Here is a 22279-nt window from a genome sequence, read left to right on the forward strand (position 1 = left end):
ATAAAATCAACTTCCAGTATTTTGTATGGAGTATCGCTAGATATGTTTTGATTATGTATTGTCTTTACCTATGGTTAAGACTCGCCGTCCTTAGTATTGTAGCGGCAGTTGAGTTTATCGCAATCAAAATAAATGCGACTGATTTTAAACACAACCGATATATCGCCACAAACAATATTCATTTAAAATTCTGTATTAACAAGTAATGTATTTTATTTCAAACGCTGCAGCAATTGCGTTCTGCTGGCATACTGTAAATGTATTACCACAGCGAAAAATAGATAGTAGTAGTAGCGCCGTAGCAGCAACAAAAATTGTCTAGGCCTAGGCCACTAATCTACAGTTTGTTATGACCTTGACATTTGTGTCTCACATACCATTCTCCATAATCATGTAGGCCTAGCCTAGGCTAGTAGGCCTATGTTTTTAATTAAAATACAAAAGTATTCCCAACCTATTCTCTAGGGTCTTATCTAATAGACTAAAACACATAAATAGTAAATAATTAATAGATGTGTATATATAAATAATAATCCAACCTACCCCCACCGATTGACCCCAGTTAGCCTAGACAACACAAACCTACCTAACTAATCCGCCTCTCAAGTTCACGGACTTCCGTCTCAGACTCACCTGTGTGCACACACGGTACAACAACCACTTGAAATCGGCAGTACCCGCGACAGTACCGTTAATACAGGAACAAACAGGATGTCATACGAACATAATCCTCTCTTATAATAATTTAACTATAAATGCATACAGTGGCTATACCTCCGAAGTGAAATTCCTCTGAAAAAGTGCACAATAAACGTATTTTAGGCCTACGATTTCAACTGCATACCACGACACACCGTGCCGTGTGTTGATCAACTGAAAATACTTGGCGAATGCACAGCAGTTGCAAAAGGTTAATGACCTTTATTATTGTACATATAGAGGGCGCAATATCAATTTTGTGTTCTTTCTTTCTCACTTATTGTATGAAACTTTTTTTCACTCAAAAAATAAAAGTACAAACATTTATAACATGTAACGCAAATATATAATTAGATCAAATATTTTTTCCTTAATAGGCCTACATAATTCTTTAATCCATGTTAGCTCTTCCCGCTTCGAGTGGGGCTACGAAACTTTAATTGTATTTTAAAACTTACTTGAAACAAAAACCAAAATATTTCTGTTAAAACAGGTTTAATGGTTATTTAATCATGGAGTCTAATTATAGCTCCATAATTTTATTTATTTTCTTATTAATTTACGGTAGTATAAATTATCAAAAGGAAATTGCTAATATATAAATATTTTGTGTTTTACATAAAAACATTGAAAACATGAACATAATGAACAAAATTCAACTTTTAATTCTCATATTTACTTTTGATTATTAATATATCAAATGGACTATCTTATGTATTAATGCACTCTAAATAATATACAAGTCATTTTTAAAAAGCAATGCATTACAATAGGATAGCATAAAAATAATTGATGTTTTAGGCCATTATTATATGCCATGTTATTTAATGATCTTTATAATCTTTATAAGATCTTTTATTACTAGTATTTTAAATCACACTATTGCTGCCAATCAATTCTAAATAGTAGATAATTATAAAATATAAAAATAAACAAGAAATATATAAAACATTTTATTTACAGAAAATATTTTTTTTTTTTAATATATGTATTATATATATTTTTTATACATATATGAATAATTTCTAAACCGCCCAGTGATATACTGAAATTTAATTTGAAACGATAAAGATGATAAAAAGTTGTCCCAACCAAGATTCCAGCCCGGAAACTTCTGCTTGATATGCAGATGACAAAACAATTAGGAACAGCACTAGTCCCTTATAATTATTATATGTATATATATTATTATTATATATAGTGTCTGCTTTATATTCTCAATTTTGTCTAAGTACTCAAACTTGGACTGATGAAGGGCTAGTGTTGCCCGAATGCGCTGCTAATTTTTCTGGCTGTTTTACTTTGTCATTTTGATTTAGCTTTTTTGCTTATTTTACTTTGTATCTCCATTGAGATCCAGTCACTGATACCCACAGCATTGTAATTTTTTCAGTAATTTGCCCTTGTATTTATATATATATAGCCTTTTGGATTAGAAAAAATATACAATGTTTTATTTCAATAGATATCATTAGTTTTTTTAAATAAACATATTACTGCAATTAATTCAGAAAAAAGTTTCAATTGAACATTACATGGTAAAGCACTGAAAATCCAAAGAGGAAAAAAATAAAAAAATTTATTTATTTTTTATTTTATTTATTTTGTTTATTTTTCTTCCAGTAAATTGGTCAAATAACGGAGCAGATTATTCTTAAATCTATTTATTGTTGTAGCTTATTATAATGTAGTCTCTGCTTCTTTCACCTCTTTCTCCTTGACACTTTTTATCTTACGTCGTCGGAAAAAGTACTGAAGAGTCATGACAGCTATAAAGATGAGAAACCCCAACAGCAACATAGTACGAACAACAATCAACACAATATTATTAATGTTGTTTGTAAGGTATATGATCTCTCCAAATGCTATGTAGAGGTTGTTATGATTTGCCTGTGAAAAATAGAAAAATATATCATTACTATTACATAAAACCAATCAGTTGAAAGACAATTGTTTTTTTAGAAATCATGGTAAATTAAAAAAAAAAATTTGCAACGACCGACCTATAAATCATCAAAACTGTAGCCAAGTGGGGAGTGAGGAAAGATGTCCCCATTCCTGCATGCTCACAAATTAATAAATATGTCGTAAGCTACCTATTTATACAATAATTTTGTTTCATATTTCAATGTGTAAGTGCAATTTCCGGGGACTAAGCAGCTCTGTTTTTCAAAAGTTCCTTATGTCAGTTTCAGGGGGAGGGGGTCGGTCACTGGGTTAGTTCCATGAGTGAATGAGTTGATTACAATTTTCGTACTAACCCCCGCTCCCCCAACAGCAACCAGCCTACGCCTATGCAACAGAATGTAGTACGTCTAAAAAATAATTTTTGCTTTTTTTGCTCTTACCGTGACCAAAGTAGACTTAAGTCTTTCTTCAGGAAGAGCAACCTCCACGTGTGTCTCGGTAAGTCTAATGACCTCCAACTTGATGCCTCCTATAAATACACTAATGTCACGTTCATCACTGGCTAACGTTAAATTACTCCCCTGTAATATAATAATCTTACTATAAATAATTCACCAAATCTCTGCGTGTCTGTCCATATGTTCGGCTTTATTCAGAGACCATCTCCGTGGACTAGGTGTCGCATGGTCTTAAAACTTGGTGGGGGTAGCTCGGTATAAGAAAGAATGAGTTTGTGTTCGTTAGGTCGTCAAGGTCAAAGGTCAAATCTAATCAAAATCTAATTGCTTTGATCGAGCTGAAACTTGGGTAAAGTACTACTGAGGATATAGGGTGAGTATGAACCTGATAATGTTTTAAACTACATTTGAAACCTGCTCTGGAGCGGGTATACTTGCTAGTAATAATAAACCACTGATTTGTATTGTAACAAATTTGGATCACAGGGCTATTGTTAAATAAATTGAAAATTTTAATTAATAGTTTACTTACAAATAGATACAAAAATTTATTCTCATCTGTCAGTTGGTAAAATCCTTGTTCGTCTACAAAAATGGCGTAACGTGTGGAACCTTCAAACGTATAGTATACCGGGTCTGAGAAAAACGTAAAATTTGTATTGCCATCAATATCCATACTATCTAAGATGAATCTAACAGTCGCTTCCCTTCCTCCGATGTTGTTCACTTGTCGTTTTCTGCGAGCTGAACTGAAATCAACAGCGGGTGAATTACAGATCATTGATTTTTGTTTTTTGTCTGTGCAATTCTGTAAAGATAATCAATGGTATTAGGTAACACTAGCTTTCTTGCAAAAAATAAAAGATATATTATTATTATGAGCAAAGATACCCTCAACCCGCACCACCCCCTTCCTCATACACATGTATCGGGAGGCGGGTAACATACTTACCGACTCAAAACTCTGGTCTTCGATTTCAACTATCATTTTGGCATTTTGTACATACTGAAAGTTAATACCATCTACTGTTACAACACGACCACCACTGTCAAAAAAATAATCAGTATAGTATAAGAGGGTGGGTTTACACATGAATCAGTATAGTATAAGAGGGTAGGTTCACACACAAATCAAAGAGTACAAGAGGGTGTGTTCACACATGAATCAAAGAGTACAAGAGGGTGGGTTCACACACAAAAATAGTATACCAGAATTCGTATACGACATACTTTGTAAATAAATATTTTTCTTTCTCTTACGATTTTATGCTTTCTTTGGGGAAATAATCAACAATGTTCGGATTTGTCCGGTAGCAATACTCAAACACTGAAAATTCAATGTTACCAAAGGTGACTATAATTGTCCAGCAACCACTGCTTTCAATACTTCCAGTTTTACATTCAATTTCTTTGTTACTGTTTCTAAAGAATAAGAAGAGAATTAATTTAAATGTGTATATTTTGATATCCGGCAATATTTACCCACAGACTATAAGTGCCAGGGAGTAGCAAAAGAGGTCAGAAGACCACGATCACATACGAAGTGCCACACCAACAATAATATGCAGGTAAACACCAAACTATTAACAAAAAATGCATCATTGAATTTACCTTATAATCACGCAATCAGCTGTATGAATACTGACAGATACGGAATTAAAGTTGAGGTTATTGCCTGTAATCTTTATAACAGTACCTCCAGCCATGATACCTGTTGATGGTTGTGCAGCAGAAAACGTTGGTGTCTGTAAACAAATACATAGCAATTTTCAGCCAAAGAGAAGGCATTAAGACAGTGGAACCGTAATCCATAGCCAACATCAGCAAGGGTTGGAGGCTTACTCGCCCCATGGTTCTGGTCTTCTCGGATAAGGACTATAAACCGTAGGTCAAATGCACACACATTGCTTGTGTGCACTTTAAAGAACCTAGTACATCTTTCGAGATGAATAGGGGGTTACCTCAGTGCACTGAGCCAGTGTCGTAGACAGACGTAATGGCGCCATAGTTGGCTGCCGGTCACATGATGGTACCCTTAGGGAGAAGAATGTTGTTGAAAATGTGTAACATCTAAGTCTGTAGCACTCTGATCTTCATGAAATAGCGCTATATTTTTGTGTAAATGGTCATAGATTCTATATTTCTTTTTTCCGCTCATCTGTGTAAATTGGCCTTAATTAAGTCTTAGCATAAACTGTGTCTCACCAATCCAAGAAAATCTATGTGAGAACTGTGGTAACATTTTTTACCAGTGTAAATGAGCCAACAAATAATCAATCTGAAGTGGGTTTTTAATAATTTTTTTTACCTGATATTCAAGAGTTCCAACAATTGTGGGATTACCATTTATCCTCACTGTAACACTATGAAAACCAGCATTAGGAAAGCTTGGAGCCTTACAAGAAATTCTATATTAAAAAAAGTTTTTTCTAATTAATTTTTTTATATTTATTTATTATTATCAAATTCTCTTACGGCAACCAATACTTGACCTGATAATCACAATAGGTTCCCAGAATTTCCAGCCCTCTCAGTTCCTTTCAGTTCCACAAAAAATAGGACATAAGCAACTGAAATTTCACTTCAATTTAAATTTTCCGTGTGCCTGAAAGTTGCGTGGAGTTGCGCGGAGTGCTTATGTTGACACAGTTGTGTTCCGTGTCGACATATGCGCACCTTTAATGTTCTAGGCCTACTTCTTAATTATTTCCTATGTAGATATTTATAACATCCTGTATTAAGAACATTAAAAAACGTCCTTGAAAGGATCTTTTACTGTATAACCAGAAAAAACAAACATATAACCAGTGGCTGTATTCACCATTCACAATAGACTTAAGTCTTTTTTCTGTTGATCGTTGAGTTGCGTTGAATTTAAAATCGTTAAAGTTGAAAATAAAATAACAATGATCGACAACAATACACATTTTTACGCGATCGTTCATAGTTTCTTGGTTCCTTGAGCGTTGCTAGGACATGCAGACGTGAAGTATGAAAAAACCATGCACAGCCGGGCCCGCGTAAAAATTGAAAAAGTTACGGGTTTTGATGCTTCAACCCAGCCTAGGACATGCTTTCGATGGTATCTTAATCTAGGCTTACACTAAATTAAATTGTTTTATTATTATAATTTAATTTGACTTACATTTGTTGTTTTGAAATATCAGACCTTAAAAGTTTACAAAAAACGTGAAAAACATCGTCACGTTGTAAAAATTCAAGAATTGTCAGCTCGTTTCTATTTTTGGACCATTTGATTGGTCAGTTTTAACTTTGAACTTGGTTCAACTTTAACGATTGCAGATTTTAACGATTTTTAACATTGATTTTACCCCTTTTCCTATAAAGTCGTTGATCGAGTCAATTTGATTGGTTAATTACGCATTACGTGACATTTAGAATTAGCCCAACGAAACGGAAAATGATATCCAATGGTGATTATTAACATGCTCTAATGCACATTCAGCTTTCTGAGAATTTTTGTCATGCGACATTTCTGACTGATCACGTTCAGAAATCAACTTGTTGTGCATGTCGTGTATTCTAACTCATCTACTCCTTGTCTAAAGTTGGAGCACTGCCTTTTTGAATGGCCCTTCAATCATTTACGATCGCTAAATTTAATCAAGTAAGTGTGTTATAAAACAAATAATGAATGTTGTGTATTCGTTGAATAGAGAAATATTTTATTTGACGAAAAAATTACTGCTCTATTTTCAACTTGGCTGCGCCTCTTTCTAACTCATAAAATGTTCTCACCATCTAACTCATAAACATTATTTGTATACTATAGAATGCTGTTAATATTGTATCACCTTTGGTCTAATGGAAGGTGATAGTTCAAATCTATGCTGGGGAGACTAAATTCTAACGGATTTACGCATTATTACAAAGATTACTCACTCTTTGGCAACTTGATATGTTTTACGTCTATTCTTACATGGTTTTCCACCAACGTCAATATCAAGATCTTCGACTCTCTGCCCAAGATCTTGACCAATCAGAGTGATTACATCGACATACTGTTCGCCTGCTGACGTGGGAACAACCTTTGGTAAAATCTAGAAAATTTGATAAAAGCATTAATTAATAAATAATAAATTGATTAGTGTAATAAACACATGCTAATGTATTTAACAGTATGTTTTAATAAACACTGCATTTTTCTAAAAAAGAGGACAGGGTCAGAGCCCAAAACCTGTTTGTTAACTTGTATGTTTTGCCTCATCTTTTCAACAAAATGTAAAACATTGATATTGTATATAAATACACAAAACATAGACAAGTTGAACTTTCTTTTAAAAACAATGTTAGCGTTTTAATTAATTATAGGTTTAGTTGGCCCTTAGAGGGCAGGTTAAATTATTGTTAAAACACGATACTCGGGGGAGGATCCAGATTTTCCTACTAACTATACTAACCTCAATCACTATTGGTGGTGGACAAGAGGGTGGTTGTCCTGCTGAACATCTGGACTCCAAAACACACATCCCTGGATTGCACCATGTACAGTTGTATTCAGGTGGGGTAGTTAGTGGAGACAGGCAAGTACTGCAATCAGGTTGGTCCACAGAACAATTGTACAAAGTTACTATATATGAATTTTCAATTGTTTTAATTATTTTCTAAATTAAAAAATGTATAAAGCTCTGCGCCAATAAGGTTGATGTTTATATGCCACAACTCTACAGATCACACATAGACCGATGTAATGCGAATAATGTATTTTAATAACAATCAATAACTCAATACAACAACAAGGAAATCAAAGCCACAAAGCACGAGCAACTCTAGCCCATGAGGGCGCACTGGCGTGACTACTTTTCTTTCCTCTTCTTTCTTAATCAGTTTTAACCTAAAACAATATCCTTTAAAGCAAAACATGAGAAAAGCAAAACATATGGGAACCGGCATCACAAAATCAAAGCAAAAAATAAAATCATGTTATTCTGAGTGAAACTTTTTAAAAAAATGAAATATCGTGCAAGATCGTAAAACCACTAGTCCATAATAAATTCAGCAAATCGGTTTGGTAGGTGGTGAGAGCGTTGAGGTCTAGAACAAGACTGAGAAGTTGGTTCATCGCGAATCTGATTGTAGGGCGGATCAGAATCATGAACATCTTCAAGGACGGTGTTTGTGGCACCGTCGACAAGCGGAGAAGATATCTCAACAGGAATGACAGGCTGAACAGGGGCAACCACGGTAGGTCCAAATGTATTATCCTCATTGTCCGATCCCTCACTCTGGTACTTTCGTGAGGTAAGTGTACTAGGAGCAAGTATAGAGCTAGGAACTTTAAAGCATTCGGATCGCTTAACACGGTACGATGTGTTTCGTAACTGGGTTCCACTGAACTTGCGAACGCAACACCATGTACCATCAACAGATACGACAAGGTATCTCTTACGAGCGTTAGACTTGTTAAGATCTGCATACAGGTATACAAGATCACCCACCTCCACAAGAGTTGCAGGAGCAAGTTCACGAGTGGGAGCTTTTGAAATTCGACTGTATTTGTGATTAGAGGTGCGTGATGAGTGCTGTTCGCGGATAAGCTCGAGGTCAGAGAGTGGGATCTGTTCGTGGGAAAACTGGTCACGCTGGGTCCACATCTCACGAGCGGATAAACCACGGGAGCGAATGCGTGAGTTGAGTTGTGCGGTTGCACGAGCGAGTGCAATAGGCGAGATAAAACCAGCGTCAGGATCCAAACGAAGTAGCTCATCTTCCAGTTCTTGAATAGCCTTCTCGGCAACTGGATTTTTATTAATATTTTTAAGTCGGCCTATTTCAATACAGATGCGTTCCTGCTTGAGTAATGAGTCATTAACAAGTGCTTGGAATCCGGGTCCCCCGTCGGCACGGATAATGGCGTGGGGACCATCAAGGGGACGGAGCTCAACGCACATTCGGATAAGAGCGTCACGAAGTGAGTTACGCTGTTCGTTGTCAAGAAAACAAGCGACTGTGAATGACGTTACCGCTTCTCTCACAATCAGAATGAATTGACGATTGCGCTTCATGACATCTGCAGCGAATGTAACACCCACAGTTTCCGGTGGGTCGCCAGTAGACTGATCGATAGAGGCCTTAGGAATTCGGCGAAGGGTGGCGCATTGGTGGCAAGATGAGGTGGTGACTTCGATCGATTTATCCATGTCGAGGGCATAAAAATATCGATGTGCCATTTGTTTGAGTTGGTGACAAGTCGGGTGGTCTAATCGGATGTGTAAGGCAGTAAGCAGGCCATGCAAAAACGGGCGTGGAACAATAATTCTTTCTCGTGGAGGAGCAAGTGGCTCATGAACGAGAGACACGAGAAGGTTGTCTTTGCTAAGTGATGCGACAGCGAGGTAGCGTTTGACATCTCTCTTATCGGTAACCTTTTTAGAAGGACGCGTACCTTGGATTAAGTGGGCGTGTACCCTACGTAAATCAGGGCATTCAGATTGTAGTGAAAGCCATGCGGACCTACTTGTGAAGGGCAGCTTGGATTGACCTGTGATGAAATCGTGTGAAGCGATTCTGAGTACAACTGATTCCTCAGAGCGCTGAACAAAGGAACATACCTGGCAATTGGCATCAATGCATTCAGGAGCATTGCGGCTTGCAAAGTCTGAGGGAACATTCGCGGAACCGGCTAGGTGTCGAACGGAAACCTGGTATCGGCTAGCGGAGGACAGGAAAGTTGATACTCTGGGGCTCACGGAAAATTCACCCCGGCAAAGCTTTTCAAAAGCCTGCACGCACGGTTTACTGTCAGTTAAAACACAAGCTCGTTTAGTAGATTGAACAACATATGGACTAAAATGCTTAACTGCGACAGCGATTGCCAGGGCTTCGATCTCACACGGGAGCCACGTAAGCTGTCGAGCTCTAAGTTTTGCACTAAAGAATCCGGAGATCCGCAGACTATCGTCTCGTCTAATGTATAGTGTTGCCCCAATTCCGTGTCTTTTTACTGAACCATCAGTGACTATCCAAAGCTGGTCATCTGGATGGGGTAACGTGATTGTTTGGCTGGTTGTGAGCAACTTTTGAGCAGTCTGAAAATCTTCACAAAGGGCATCACACCACGTGATTTTGTCTTGGGACTGTCGGCCAGCCACAGCATCGTCTAAAGGTGTGAGGATGGAAGCGCAGTTGGGGATAACCCGTGCGAGCACTTTATACGCCCCAATGAACGATCGGAGGCCCTTTACAGTCTTAGGGGGAGAACACGTAGCGAGCGTCGAAATACGATGTGGATTGGCTCTTAACGTGCCAAGGGACCATGTCCACCCGAGTATAGTGGTAGTTTTTGGGCAGATAAATGTTTTACTTGCTGAGAGACTGAGGCCGCATCTATAAAGTTCGGACAGCAGTCGGCGCCAGTTGCAAAGTAACTCATCTAGGGTGTCTCCTCCGCAGTAGAGGTCGTCTGCAATCTTGGCAATGACGCCTTCAGAGAGAAGCTCTCCCAAGACGCGGCAGGTTAGTTCCTCCAGCGCTGTTTCAGATCCTGGCATTCCCATAGCAGACCTGGCGTATACACGGATTCCTCTGAAGGGCGTGGCCACTCCGCAGTACTTCATCGATTCGCGTGAAAGCGGTATCTGATAAAATGCCTTAGTGAGGTCTGTAGAGATAATGTACTTCCACCTAGCGATATGACGAAGTACAGAGTTGACGTCGGGCATTAGTGAAGGCTGAGGTTTCGCGTATCGACCGACATCCGCAAAGGCGGTTACAAGGCGGAATCCTCCGCTGTCTTTCTTTACTAAGAATGATGGGTTTAAATATTCTACTTGAATACCCGCATCTTCAGGTCGCACAAAAACACCCATCTTCTCTAAGTCGTCGAACTTCTCTTGAAGCTCAACAAGTTTGTCTCGCGAATACTGTGGAAGTCTGCCTTTTCGCTGTGGTGGCTGTACAGGGCCCATATTAACGACGGCTTGGAAGGGACCGGCTGCGCCATTATAGCATTTGATATGCGGATCAAAAACAACATCGAACTCTTCGTTAAGAGATTTAAATCTTTGTCGGATTGTAGGGGGAATGATACGATCAGGGTCAAGGTGAATTTGCAATGAATGTAGTGTCGATTGTGTGGGGCGTGGTAATGAACTTGTTTTCACAGGTTTACAAGTGTGGTCATTGGTATTACAATCGTCCGGGACAAAGACAGGGCGTATCTGACAGAAGTGTTCGTTTCGTTTAAGAACCTGAGGTAATGATGTGTTATTTTCAATGCGAATTTTTCCGTCAATGCTGTGAATAGTACCATACTCTGGCCAGGTAGGAGGTCGATGAGTATAGCTGCGAGGTTCAAGGGCGAGCTCATTATCATGAGTCGAAACACCTTCTGGGATTTGTAACTCTATGAAGTCACCGGGCCACAGAGTAGTTAAGCTGCTAGGAGCGCGTAATACTTGAGCGCGACGAATGGCAGGGGTCTTAGTAGTGTCCTTAGAACCGTACGTATAAGAAGAAGTGTTCCCTATGACTACTTGACGTTTCGCTGGACGAATGGCGATGTCATTGTTTTCCATAAAGGGTGTGCCTGCCAGAATATCCACATCGAGTCGTTCGACTACGAGGCCGTCAAAAAGAAGTTCAATATGGTCGCGGGAAAATGTAATTGTTGTCTCGCCGACAACCTTTAATGGAGATGAGCCATCTGCTTGGTGGGCTGATTGAGATGATTCTCTAATTTCGGCCGATAGGGCTGTCGCTGCGGCAAGGGAGATCATATTACCGGTGGCACCACTGTCGATAGTAATACGTGCCGTGTGGTGATTGTGGAAAACGTCGAGATAGGGCGACTGTCTGATCTGCACGCGTAGTGCAGCCTGTTCTGTCTGGTTATCTGCTAAACTGGCGTCATCGCTAACGTCAGTCTCCTCGATACCTTCAATGATTCCGATGACCTGTCTAGCCCTGACCATGTACTTCCGGTCCTGCTCAGGTAAGTGAATGCATCCACTGAGAAAGTGGGTGTCATGCTTTCGACCAGCCTGTTTGCAAAGAGGACAAGACTTTAGCTGTCGACGAATATGACTAGTAGTATTACGAGACGTGCGAGAAGCGCGTTGATAGTTGACCGTGGGAGGTGTTGCGAAAGTACGCATTGCGCGTGTGTCTTCTGTAGCATGCAATTCATCGAGAAGGGAATCCATCGCTTGCGAAATTTCGGGCTTTATAGTCGCCAGGGTACGATCTCGCAGATCAGTTCCATATCGTTGCTTGACTAGACGCGGGAGGTCTTTATGGATAAGGGATAACCAGGTTAACACAATAAAGTTCTCCACAGTAGGTGTCATTTCTTCATCCTCTGTGATCGCGACGCCGTGATGATTAATTCCGCCTCCAGTGCGTAGCAAATTATCGTCAGCAAATGCCAATAGTCGTTGATACAAATCTTCTGGACGTTCACCAGCCTCGAGGTGAATAGTGGCAAAGTCTAAGAAGTGACCTCCGGTCGTTTGGAAACCATAGTGAAGTCGGATGGCCTGCCAGATATGCGAGATGGACGTGGAGCTTTTAACAATTGTGCTTCGAGAAATAACAGGACAGAAGTTTGCGATCTGGCCTAGCATGAGCTCGAGCATGTGTACCTTTTGCTGAGCAGTACGTCGACGTGCTCTAGGGACAGTGTCATCATCGTCCTCAAATAGGCGGAGTGGAGATGCTCTGGTTTTGGGGCCCCATTGTGTGCCTTCCATCAAGAATGGAGCAAAATTTTCATCCAACGAAAGTGTATAAATAATGTTCTGCCGCCATGACTCAAATGAGTTGATTGTTTCAGTTTTGGTTAAGCTCCACTGTTTAGGAGCTCTGTTAACGTTCGCCATCCTACCAGCTATATGTGCTGGCTGGTCGTACGCCTCTGTGCGTTAGTGCGATCTCGTAGATAATGGTATGGATGGGCCTAGGCTAGGCCTAAGTTCAACAACTAATAACTCACTGGTTTTAAGCGGAAGGTCCGAATATCTTGGGCTGCCACCACGCCAATAAGGTTGATGTTTATATGCCACAACTCTACAGATCACACATAGACCGATGTAATGCGAATAATGTATTTTAATAACAATCAATAACTCAATACAACAACAAGGAAATCAAAGCCACAAAGCACGAGCAACTCTAGCCCATGAGGGCGCACTGGCGCTGTCTATACTATCAAACTTTATGTGAAAAAAAATGTGATATCATATCACTACCATATTTGGGCACATCACACTTTTTTTGTCAAATTAGTTGATAGTGTAGACAGCTTAAGATGAAACAAAACTATTTTATCAACATACATACATAATCAATCAATAAACTATATATTAATCAATCAATTAAATAATTAATCAAATCATTAATCAGTCAAAAAATCAATCAATTACATGCTTTATTTTAAGTCTATGAATTATTCATACAAAGTTTACTTGGGTAATAACAATTTTGGAAAGTATTATTATATATATATATATATAAAGATCAAATAAGTTAAAACTGCCTCAATATAGATTTATTTTTACGACATGTTTCGGGCATAGCCCATCATCAGGTGAAGAGAATTGTAACAAAGGATAACATATATAAGTCACAAAATTACATAATAAAACAAATCAGCCAATCAAAGATGTTAACAAACAAAAGGCATAGTTATAAAGGCACGCCTCTTTGATTTATATATATATATATATATATTTATATCTAATGGTTAGGACATCTGCATATCAAGCAGGCGGTCCGAGTTCGAGTCTCGGTTGGGGCGACTTTTTCTCATTCTCACAGATTTCCTCATCTTTATCGTTTCAAATTAATTAATTAAATTTCAGTATATCACCGGGCGGTTTAGAATTAATGTTCTTTGCCTGATGAGAGTATATATATATATTTATTTATTTTATTTTTTAATTTAAATACCTTTCCAGTTGAAATCGATGTAGTTGGTGTTATTCCACACAACTTCAATTGTTGTGTTTTTCTTCTGCGATATCCCATCAGAGACATACTGGGAAAAGAGAAATAGGAAATGTAAGTATCATTATTGGTGAATCTTTCACTACAGTACCTTCATTGTACATTTTATATTCTCGATCTTTATAATAATTTAATAATAATATATTACAATTTAATTGTTTACCGTATAATCGTCACAGATAATATTTTTATCATCAATCCTTGTAGCTGGAACAGAGTTTATTCCATTAATTACACAAATGTAATTTGAGACCTGTAAATAATATAAACACACAGATGCTTTATATCAGTGATTAAATAAAAAAAAACACTTTTGGTAGTAAAGAACTTAGATGGTAGAAAACACATTGGTGATCTATTTGATAATAATACTAATATGGTAATTGCTCTGATTGTGATAGCCTAGTGGTCAACAGTGTACCAAAACTGCCTAAAGTCATTTCAATTATATATAAATAGAAATAACTATTACATACATTTAAAAGGTTGTTGGCTTTAATCATAATCTTCTTTGTCATTCCAGTGTGAAAAAACTCTAGTTCAGTCTGTGAGGCTATTTGAGGACATTGCTGAAAAATAGAATTATAACTTATGTCAAATGGCACCCATGGCATACAGAACACTAGACTGGTGTTACTTTCGTGTAGAGGCTGGAAGCAAAAGCTTATAAGTCCCTCGTTACTTGTACAATTTTTCTTAGGTAGGGCAAATACAGTAAAACCTGAAACTTTTGCGAATCGTTTACATCAGTCATTTTTTGCAACATAAAACTTTCGCGAATTTGAAGTAAGTAAGATCAGATATGCAAGACATTTGTGTTATAAAGACGCTAATGCATTAGCTATTGTATATTGTAGTAGGCCTATATGTTCTGAAAACTTTAAAGATTTCAATCACTTGCAAAATTCACGTTTAATGTGCGTGAAAGTTTCTGGTTTTACAATACTTTGCAGGGTGAGTTTGCCAATGTTTTTTGTTGTTTTTTTTTTTAAATTAATTTATTGTGGCTAAATTTACTGATTCATGTGAGAGAGCGTTTCAATTATTTATACTTGTGACTAAAAAGTGATTTTGTCGAATGTTTGGTTTTAATTTTTCTAATTTTCCAACGATGGCCTCTGGTTCATCAACCATAATATAATTCAACTCCAATCAACATTTATTTCTTCCAAAGAATGGCAATAGTAAATGTAAAACTTTCTTAATTTAGAAATAAGTACTCAGTTTAAAGCAACATGTACACTTGTTCCGTTTCATGGAATGGAAGCTGGAGCTGTTCAATTCTGTATATGATGTTCTATTATTTAACAACATTATAATACACTGTATTTAATGAGACTCCAAAAGTCTAAAACATGACAAATATTTTCTCAATGAATTTATAGCATTCCCAATAACACTTTTTTTACACTAAATTATTAGGTGAACTTGTCTTTTCTTCCTTTATACGCATCATGTTGTTTTAGTTTCATATCCTGTTTGGATATCAAGGTTTTAACACATTTCAGTACCAAAAAGGAAAACAAAACAGAAAAAGGATTGGTATTATATTGAACACTTCCTTATACAAAAATAGAAGCATTAAACAAATAGTAGCTTCATTGAAAAACAACTAGAATACAAAAATTTCCAACTCAATGAAACCTCCAGTAAGTCTTTACTAAGTTGCTGTAATTTGTTGTTTTTTTTTAGATAAAGATATTTGGATTGAATCCTTTGTTGCCAGAGGCTTCTTCTGGTCCATTGAATATTGAACGTTCTGTGAGTTCGGTATACCAGAGTTAAAACTTATCTTTCGGGTCTAGAGACAGACATACCAGTTCTGAATTGACAGGAACATCTTCCATGATGGAACAAGACCTACTAACCCCAGCAGCACATGTGTTTTCCAATGGACACCACAAACAGTCAAAGTGGCTAGCAGCACACGTAGAGCATCTATTATTAGATATAAGAATTAGATTAATATAACAGTTAACATTGGTCTGCATTTAGTTAGATAGATAGCATGAAATTATCTATCAAATGAAAAAGGAAAATGGTTGTGTTTAATGATTACTTAATTGTATACCTATTATACAGAGACAGCAAAAGTGCGGAGTTGATACGAAGCTGTATAAAATGGGTCGTACCCGAATGCAGAGATGTATACCAGTAAACAATGTCAAAGTTGGGTTGCTAATCCACCCTGTGATGGGAATGTATTCAGTGTCAAGTCAACCAAGTAGTTTTTACCATGTCTATACAACTGAAAATGTTTTAATATGCCCAAACAACAAAGAAGGGAAGTACTACGGTATATATATATAAACTTTATTTAGACACGAGACTGATGTACAGCACAACTCGTTCAATCAACATTGATTGTTTTTACACAAGTTCGTGATACTGTATTACAAAAAAAACCAACACCATATAAATACGAAAGAAACGAAAAAATTGAAATTGAAAAGAAACAAAATTACAGCAGAATTCCCTTCATCTGACACCTCTATTTAGGGTACACCATACCAGAATGTTATAGTCTTATGATGTTGCACACATACAGAACTTACACATTGCAGGAATAGAAATCGTATGATGTTTCTATGAACTTGACTTGAGTTAAAGTTGAAAAGATGTAGATGGTTACTGATACATGATCTGTAAAACGAAGGTAACCCAACAATTATGTTAAACAATGCAGTGGCGGATCCAACATTTTGAAATAGGAGGAGCAAGGCCTAAAAAAAGTGAAATTACGTACTTAGGCCATAACCTAAATGCCCTATCTTTTTCATTGCAATTTCCAAAATCACCATCCGAGCCCTCTTTCCTGAAAAGAGCTAATAGTAAACATGCTCAATCCACCTATCAGGTCTCATTTAACAGGAAGCCTACATTTTCTACAGAGATATAACTGCGTAACTAGTAAATCATTTTCTATATTGCACCAACTTCAAGTAACTGGTTGAAACAGGTTTTCATTGATAGCATCAGGAAGGGGAAAGGCTTACCTGAATAAGAGTGTATAAAATATTCAACTAGACATATGTATATTGAATTTATATCATCTATTTTTTATGAAATATTTCAATTCATGCATATTTTAGCTAAAAAAAGGTACTGGCGGTAGCATGGCAGGACTTTCACAATAAAGTGTCTGGTTTACTAAAGTTGCTTACTGGGTGTAAATTTAATTTCCAGGCTAGAAAGAGCAGATTTTTTTAGCGTACTTAAAATTTAAAAAGCAAACCAATGACAAGGAAAAGTTTTAAAGTTGAACAATCTATTATAATAATGACAGTGGTTTTACCAGATCCTTCAGGTACTGGCGGTAGGACGGCAGGACTTTCACAATAAAGTTTCTGGTTTACTAAAGTCGCTTGCCGGGTGACATCAACTCCATTAAATATACACAGATAACTGTTACTATCAGTTAAAGCTGGTAGATTTGTAAATTTAATTTCCAGCTAGAAAGAGCAGAAAATACAAAATATCATACTATCCAGCTTACACAGCAAACTCTAATACAGATCGGGAGCTAACTATTACTCTAACTGTGTGGGAACGGCCAATCTGGATAGCACAACCATGGAGTTATAAAATTACACACCCAAGCTTGATCCTGCTCAATAAGTTATAGTGTCATGATCGGGAACAATTTGAGTTGATTTTTTAATAGCACCGTATTCCATCCCAAGCCCATATAGCCAGTGGGATTTGTAGGTTCGAAACAACCCTATTTTTTCCTTAAATGCGTTTTTCAAACAAAGACCATCAGTGAAAATGCTTGTAAATAGGCATACTTATGAAAATGTTATGGCCAATATGTTATGGCCTTAAAGTTTTATTTTCTTCTAGCCTGTTGCTTACACTTAACACTCGCCCTTTTTGAGGAAAAATGTAACATGAAATAACATCAGTAATTTTGGTAATATCTAGATCGTGAATGGACAGTTGACTTTTGCCACAGATTGAGGCAATGCATGAAGGTAATAATCAACCATATTGATACAACCCTTATTGATCACTAGTGGGCACTAGTCGATATATAACATAGACTTTATAGAATATATATCTTATTAACTTACCGTTGATGCACCATCATTGTATGGTAAATTTGGAGGTGAAACACCATCAATTGAAATACAAATGTCATCGTAAGCAAGCCACGCACCAGACGAACAAGCATCATATTTGCTGCATCTGAAAAAATAAAATACAATAGTTTAGCCCAGACCTTACTGTAACTGTTAGTTACTAGACCAGACCTTACTCTAACTGTTAGTTACTAGCCCAAACCTTACTCTAAATGTTAGGTACTAGCCCAGACCTAATTTAATCTTTTATTTCGGAATCTCTGGTCCATAGAAAGTAAAATTAAGTATAAATTAATTTTTAAAAAAGGAATACCTAACTGTGTGTAGTTTAACCCAGATCTTACACTGTATACCCCAGACCTACAGTTAGTTCCTAGCCCATACTTCATTCTGTTCTTCAATTACTCAATCAATCAATCAATCAATCAATCAATCTTACAGTATCTATATATAAATTTACGTAAAGGCCAAAATTTGGTAAATCGCGCGTTACTTCTAAAATATTTACTCGATGGTATATAAAGTTGGTCCGTACTTTCGGTACTGATTTTAACCACCTGGTGTAAGCCTATTTACTAATTAAATTGAGTTAGATAATTAGTTATCGACAATTTAAAGCGAATTTAGGTTCAACGATTTGCCCAAATAGTGGATGTCCATCTTGAAAATACCCACACGTACACACAATAATACGAGGATGCTTCGCATTTACCTTTCTCCTTCTACGATAATTGTTTTTAACCGCTATTTTGAACTCCGGAGTTGCTTGATTTTACCTTTCACACCAAAACACCGGGGCTTCAACTCCGGAGTATCTACGGAGTTTGCTTTTGGTGTGAAAGGGGTTTGATGTTAAGTACATTACAATTAAATTACGGGGGTGAAAACACTATCTACTATATGTTGTTGCACATCCAATCCCTCAATTTATTAATTCCTGTCTCAAGACAAGTCACAGTCCTTGACATCAGTAGTTAATATGGATGCTGGAGATGTTTGAACAGGGAGGTATAAAAACAACCCTCCTGGTTTAAATGAGACAATTATAAAATTATACTTTAGAATATTTATATATTATACAGTACTGTAATATAATGTTAGCTTTTAGTTGGGCAATTGGTTTTGCCTATTTTCTGTGATATATTTATCACAGGAAATATATCCTTGTAATCATAATAAACCTACAGTACAAACACCTATTTTAATGAACAGGATATCTCACATTTAAAATCTACTTCCTGAAACACTTCCTAGTTTATACAATGTATCTATATGTTATTATTACATAATGGCAAATTTCAGTAAATCATGCATACTTCTAAATACTTACTCAAAGTTGATACACATTTTGGTACTATTGTTAAAAGACATAAATTCACCTAAGGATTGCATTTATACTAATTAATATGCGGCTCTGTAATGTAAATAGAATAGATATAGCCCCTTACCTGTTCATCAGTGTACACCATCCACAGTATGGGTCACCAACACCGCCACCAACCCCCAGACATTCACTACATGTTGTATACTGTTCACATTCTGCAACAGGCACTTTTGTAATCTATAAATATACATTTTAATTTTTGTGCAAAATATGCATGGTTTGCATATATAGAATCATCTTTGCTAAACATCAAAATTTTCATCGAATAGCTTATATTCGAGGTCACTACACATGCAGTTCCAAAGGTGTACACCCAAAGCCTCGCTAAATTATTAATTATTTATTGAGGTACAACCTTAAAACTTGTTACACCTAGTTTTTCATAACAAGTGAACTAGCAAGATTCAAGATTATTTATTTTTCCTGGAAATTTTGAGATTAGATCAACAACAGACTATACATACTTGCTGTTTAGTTATGACGTATATAGAATCATTATCTTTGCTCAACATCAGGCCATTTCTTATAACTGCACTGCCAGCATCTATTGTTTTCGTCTCGTACTTCTGAGCAGATGTCAATGAATCTAATCGTAGCTATATATAAATAATTTAATTTTGGAGAAATTTTAAGCAGTTATACACCGACATGCAATATATATATATATATTGTGCTGTCTCAAATTGTCCTCGCACCCTAGATAGAAACCAAGAAAATATCCTGAAAACTTACCTTCACAAGATCACCTTTGCCATCTCCTAGGAATATCACACTTTGTTGTACCTCGTCTACGTATTGAAATGTGACCGATGTGAATAGTGTGTTGTCCTCCTGGTAAATAGCATCTGCTACAATCGGGGCATCACCCCCAAGGTCAGGGTGCTGCTCAAGGAAATGGCAATAGGGCACTTGTTCGACTACTAGAATTTGTGCCTAAAATAATTAATTTAAACATTTCTGGTTACATACAGTAAGACAGACAGGAACTTGGAAAAATCTGGTTCCTTTTTCATATTTTTGTATCAAATTAGAACCTTACATAGTTTTGTGTTGATCCTTTATAACACTTGTTTAATGCAGAGGCTATGCTTACAAAGAATTTTAGCCATAATTGACAGACCATGTTTAACAATGATCTGTTGTGCAATGAGTTTTCAATTTATATAAACTTTTATTGAAATATACACTAAATTGTAAAATTAGTAAAGATATCATCAGGCAACCAATCATTGAATCTGATACTGTAGGCAACCACTTCTCATACCCGATGCCCTACAGTAAAAAACAATTCAATATTACAGTTGGCTTTTTGGTAAATCACATGTCTTCTTGACAAAGCTATAACAAAAATAATTATGTGTGAACATTTCTTACCCATAACGGATTTGATTGACAAGCATGCTGATTTGATCCAGCCCATTGGACAGTTTTGAATGTCGTATTTCCCTGTGAACATTCCTTATATACATTCAAGAACGAATATTCTATTTTATCTGACAAAGAATATACACAAACAGCAGATTTTCTTTCTGGAATCGAACTTGCACCATTCTCGGACATTCCAAAGGTTACAACAAGTATGAGTGATGATGTGTTCGGCTCAGACGGCACCCTATTCGCTAAGTAAGCTGACTGGGCCAGCATGTATTTCTGGCCCTTATGATTGCAAACAAGAGGCAGTTCAATATATGTTACCTTATAGCCCTTATCAGATTCACAATGATGCGCAATGTATGTTTGGTAATTATGGGTGATGATTTGTGCGTATTTCTCATCATAAACAACAACGTAATAGTTAACATTATTACTATTAAATCCATGTATAAAGTCCATTTTAAATCCTTGTCTTATATGAGAGTGTGATGCTTTCTTCTGTAATTTTTCCAGTGTGTTTTTCTGTACGTCAAAATCTACTAAAGATCGTGTAGTGAACGGTGGTAGATCAGGTTCAATAGCAGCTGGAGTTCCAATATATAAGTTTGGTTCATCACCTGGATTCTGTGTAATAATTCCTACACTATTTCCATCTGTGTTTATCACGGGCAAACTAATTGGATGACCAATAATTGTCAAGTTAGAACGATACAAAAATTCGCAACTTCCTTGATAAAAAGTTCCACATGAGATAATTCTATCACCAAATTGTAATAACAATTTGTTTGAATTATTTCTGAATGTTCGTTCAAAACTACATTCCGTAGGGGGTGGCGTTGTACAGTCTGGATGATCTAATTTTGGTCCAATATCTCCTTGTACTATTAGTCTTAAGTCACCAGCATCAAGTTTATAAACTTTGTTTAAGCCTCCGATAAATATGTTTTCTAATTCACTATCATACACCACTGAGGAAAAATTTCCCCCAGGATCTTTGTATTTGTCATAGCTTTGTGATAAGGCTGGATATATCACAACAAAAGTGACTGCAAACATCCAAAATATCTTGCAACAATGTTGTGCCATCTTGAATAATGTACAGACACTCTGAAAAATATGTTTAAAAAAAAATAATAGAAAATATGAACAAATGCTCCAAATGGTAATATATTAAAGATATTGTCCCTCCCCATAACATTTTTTTTTCAAATTTTTTGTTGAGTATGCCATTCTAATGTCACGCAATACTTATTCACTTTGACCAAAAACTGGATAAAAAAAAAATTATTTACCTGAAAAAAAAATGTAATTGAAAGCAAGCAATACTTTATTGTCTGTCAGACAATGGTTTTTGGTTAAAAGTTACCATTTTGTTTGGTTTTTTTTTACAGAAGTGAATAACTCTATTA

The 22279-nt window shown here is 36.6% G+C and overlaps 2 protein-coding genes across 2 annotated transcripts in view; both read right to left on the minus strand.

Annotated features, from left to right (window-relative positions):
* Positions 1-21956, minus strand: part of LOC144855238 (plexin-A2-like) — a 117276-nt gene extending 95320 nt beyond the window's left edge. Inside the window, exons 1-4 of the mRNA XM_078713045.1 lie at positions 20871-21956; positions 20229-20429; positions 19961-20092; positions 19561-19673 (exon numbers count right to left, since the gene is read on the minus strand). Of these exons, the coding sequence (XP_078569171.1) occupies positions 19561-19673; positions 19961-20092; positions 20229-20429; positions 20871-21956 (1532 nt within the window). The remainder of the gene's footprint in view (positions 1-19560; positions 19674-19960; positions 20093-20228; positions 20430-20870) is intronic.
* On the minus strand, positions 1062-17037 carry LOC144855284 (plexin-A1-like). The gene is made up of 14 exons (XM_078713095.1): positions 16586-17037; positions 15848-15968; positions 14507-14599; positions 14194-14283; positions 13974-14061; positions 7487-7656; positions 6969-7126; positions 5374-5473; positions 4677-4810; positions 4326-4487; positions 4018-4111; positions 3598-3873; positions 3048-3188; positions 1062-2589 (listed from the first exon to the last, which is right to left on the minus strand). Exons 2-14 carry the CDS (start codon positions 15875-15877, stop codon positions 2380-2382), a joined length of 1746 nt encoding a protein of 581 aa, XP_078569221.1. The 5' UTR covers positions 15878-15968; positions 16586-17037; the 3' UTR covers positions 1062-2379.
* Positions 21957-22279: the final 323 nt, after the last annotated feature.

Source organism: Antedon bifida, chromosome 11 (genome assembly GCF_963402885.1).
Source record: "Antedon bifida chromosome 11, ecAntBifi1.1, whole genome shotgun sequence".
Classification (NCBI taxonomy): domain Eukaryota; kingdom Metazoa; phylum Echinodermata; class Crinoidea; order Comatulida; family Antedonidae; genus Antedon; species Antedon bifida.

Coding starts and splice junctions, on each gene's coding strand:
- LOC144855284 (XM_078713095.1), bottom strand. CDS start 15,877: ATGGAAGATGTTCCTGTCAATTCAGAACTG. Junction 14,284..14,506: donor AAGCCAACAACCTTTTAAAT/GTATGTAATAGT, acceptor TATTATTTACAG/GTCTCAAATTACATTTGTGT. Junction 7,657..13,973: donor CATCGATTTCAACTGGAAAG/GTATTTAAATTA, acceptor ATTCATATATAG/TAACTTTGTACAATTGTTCT.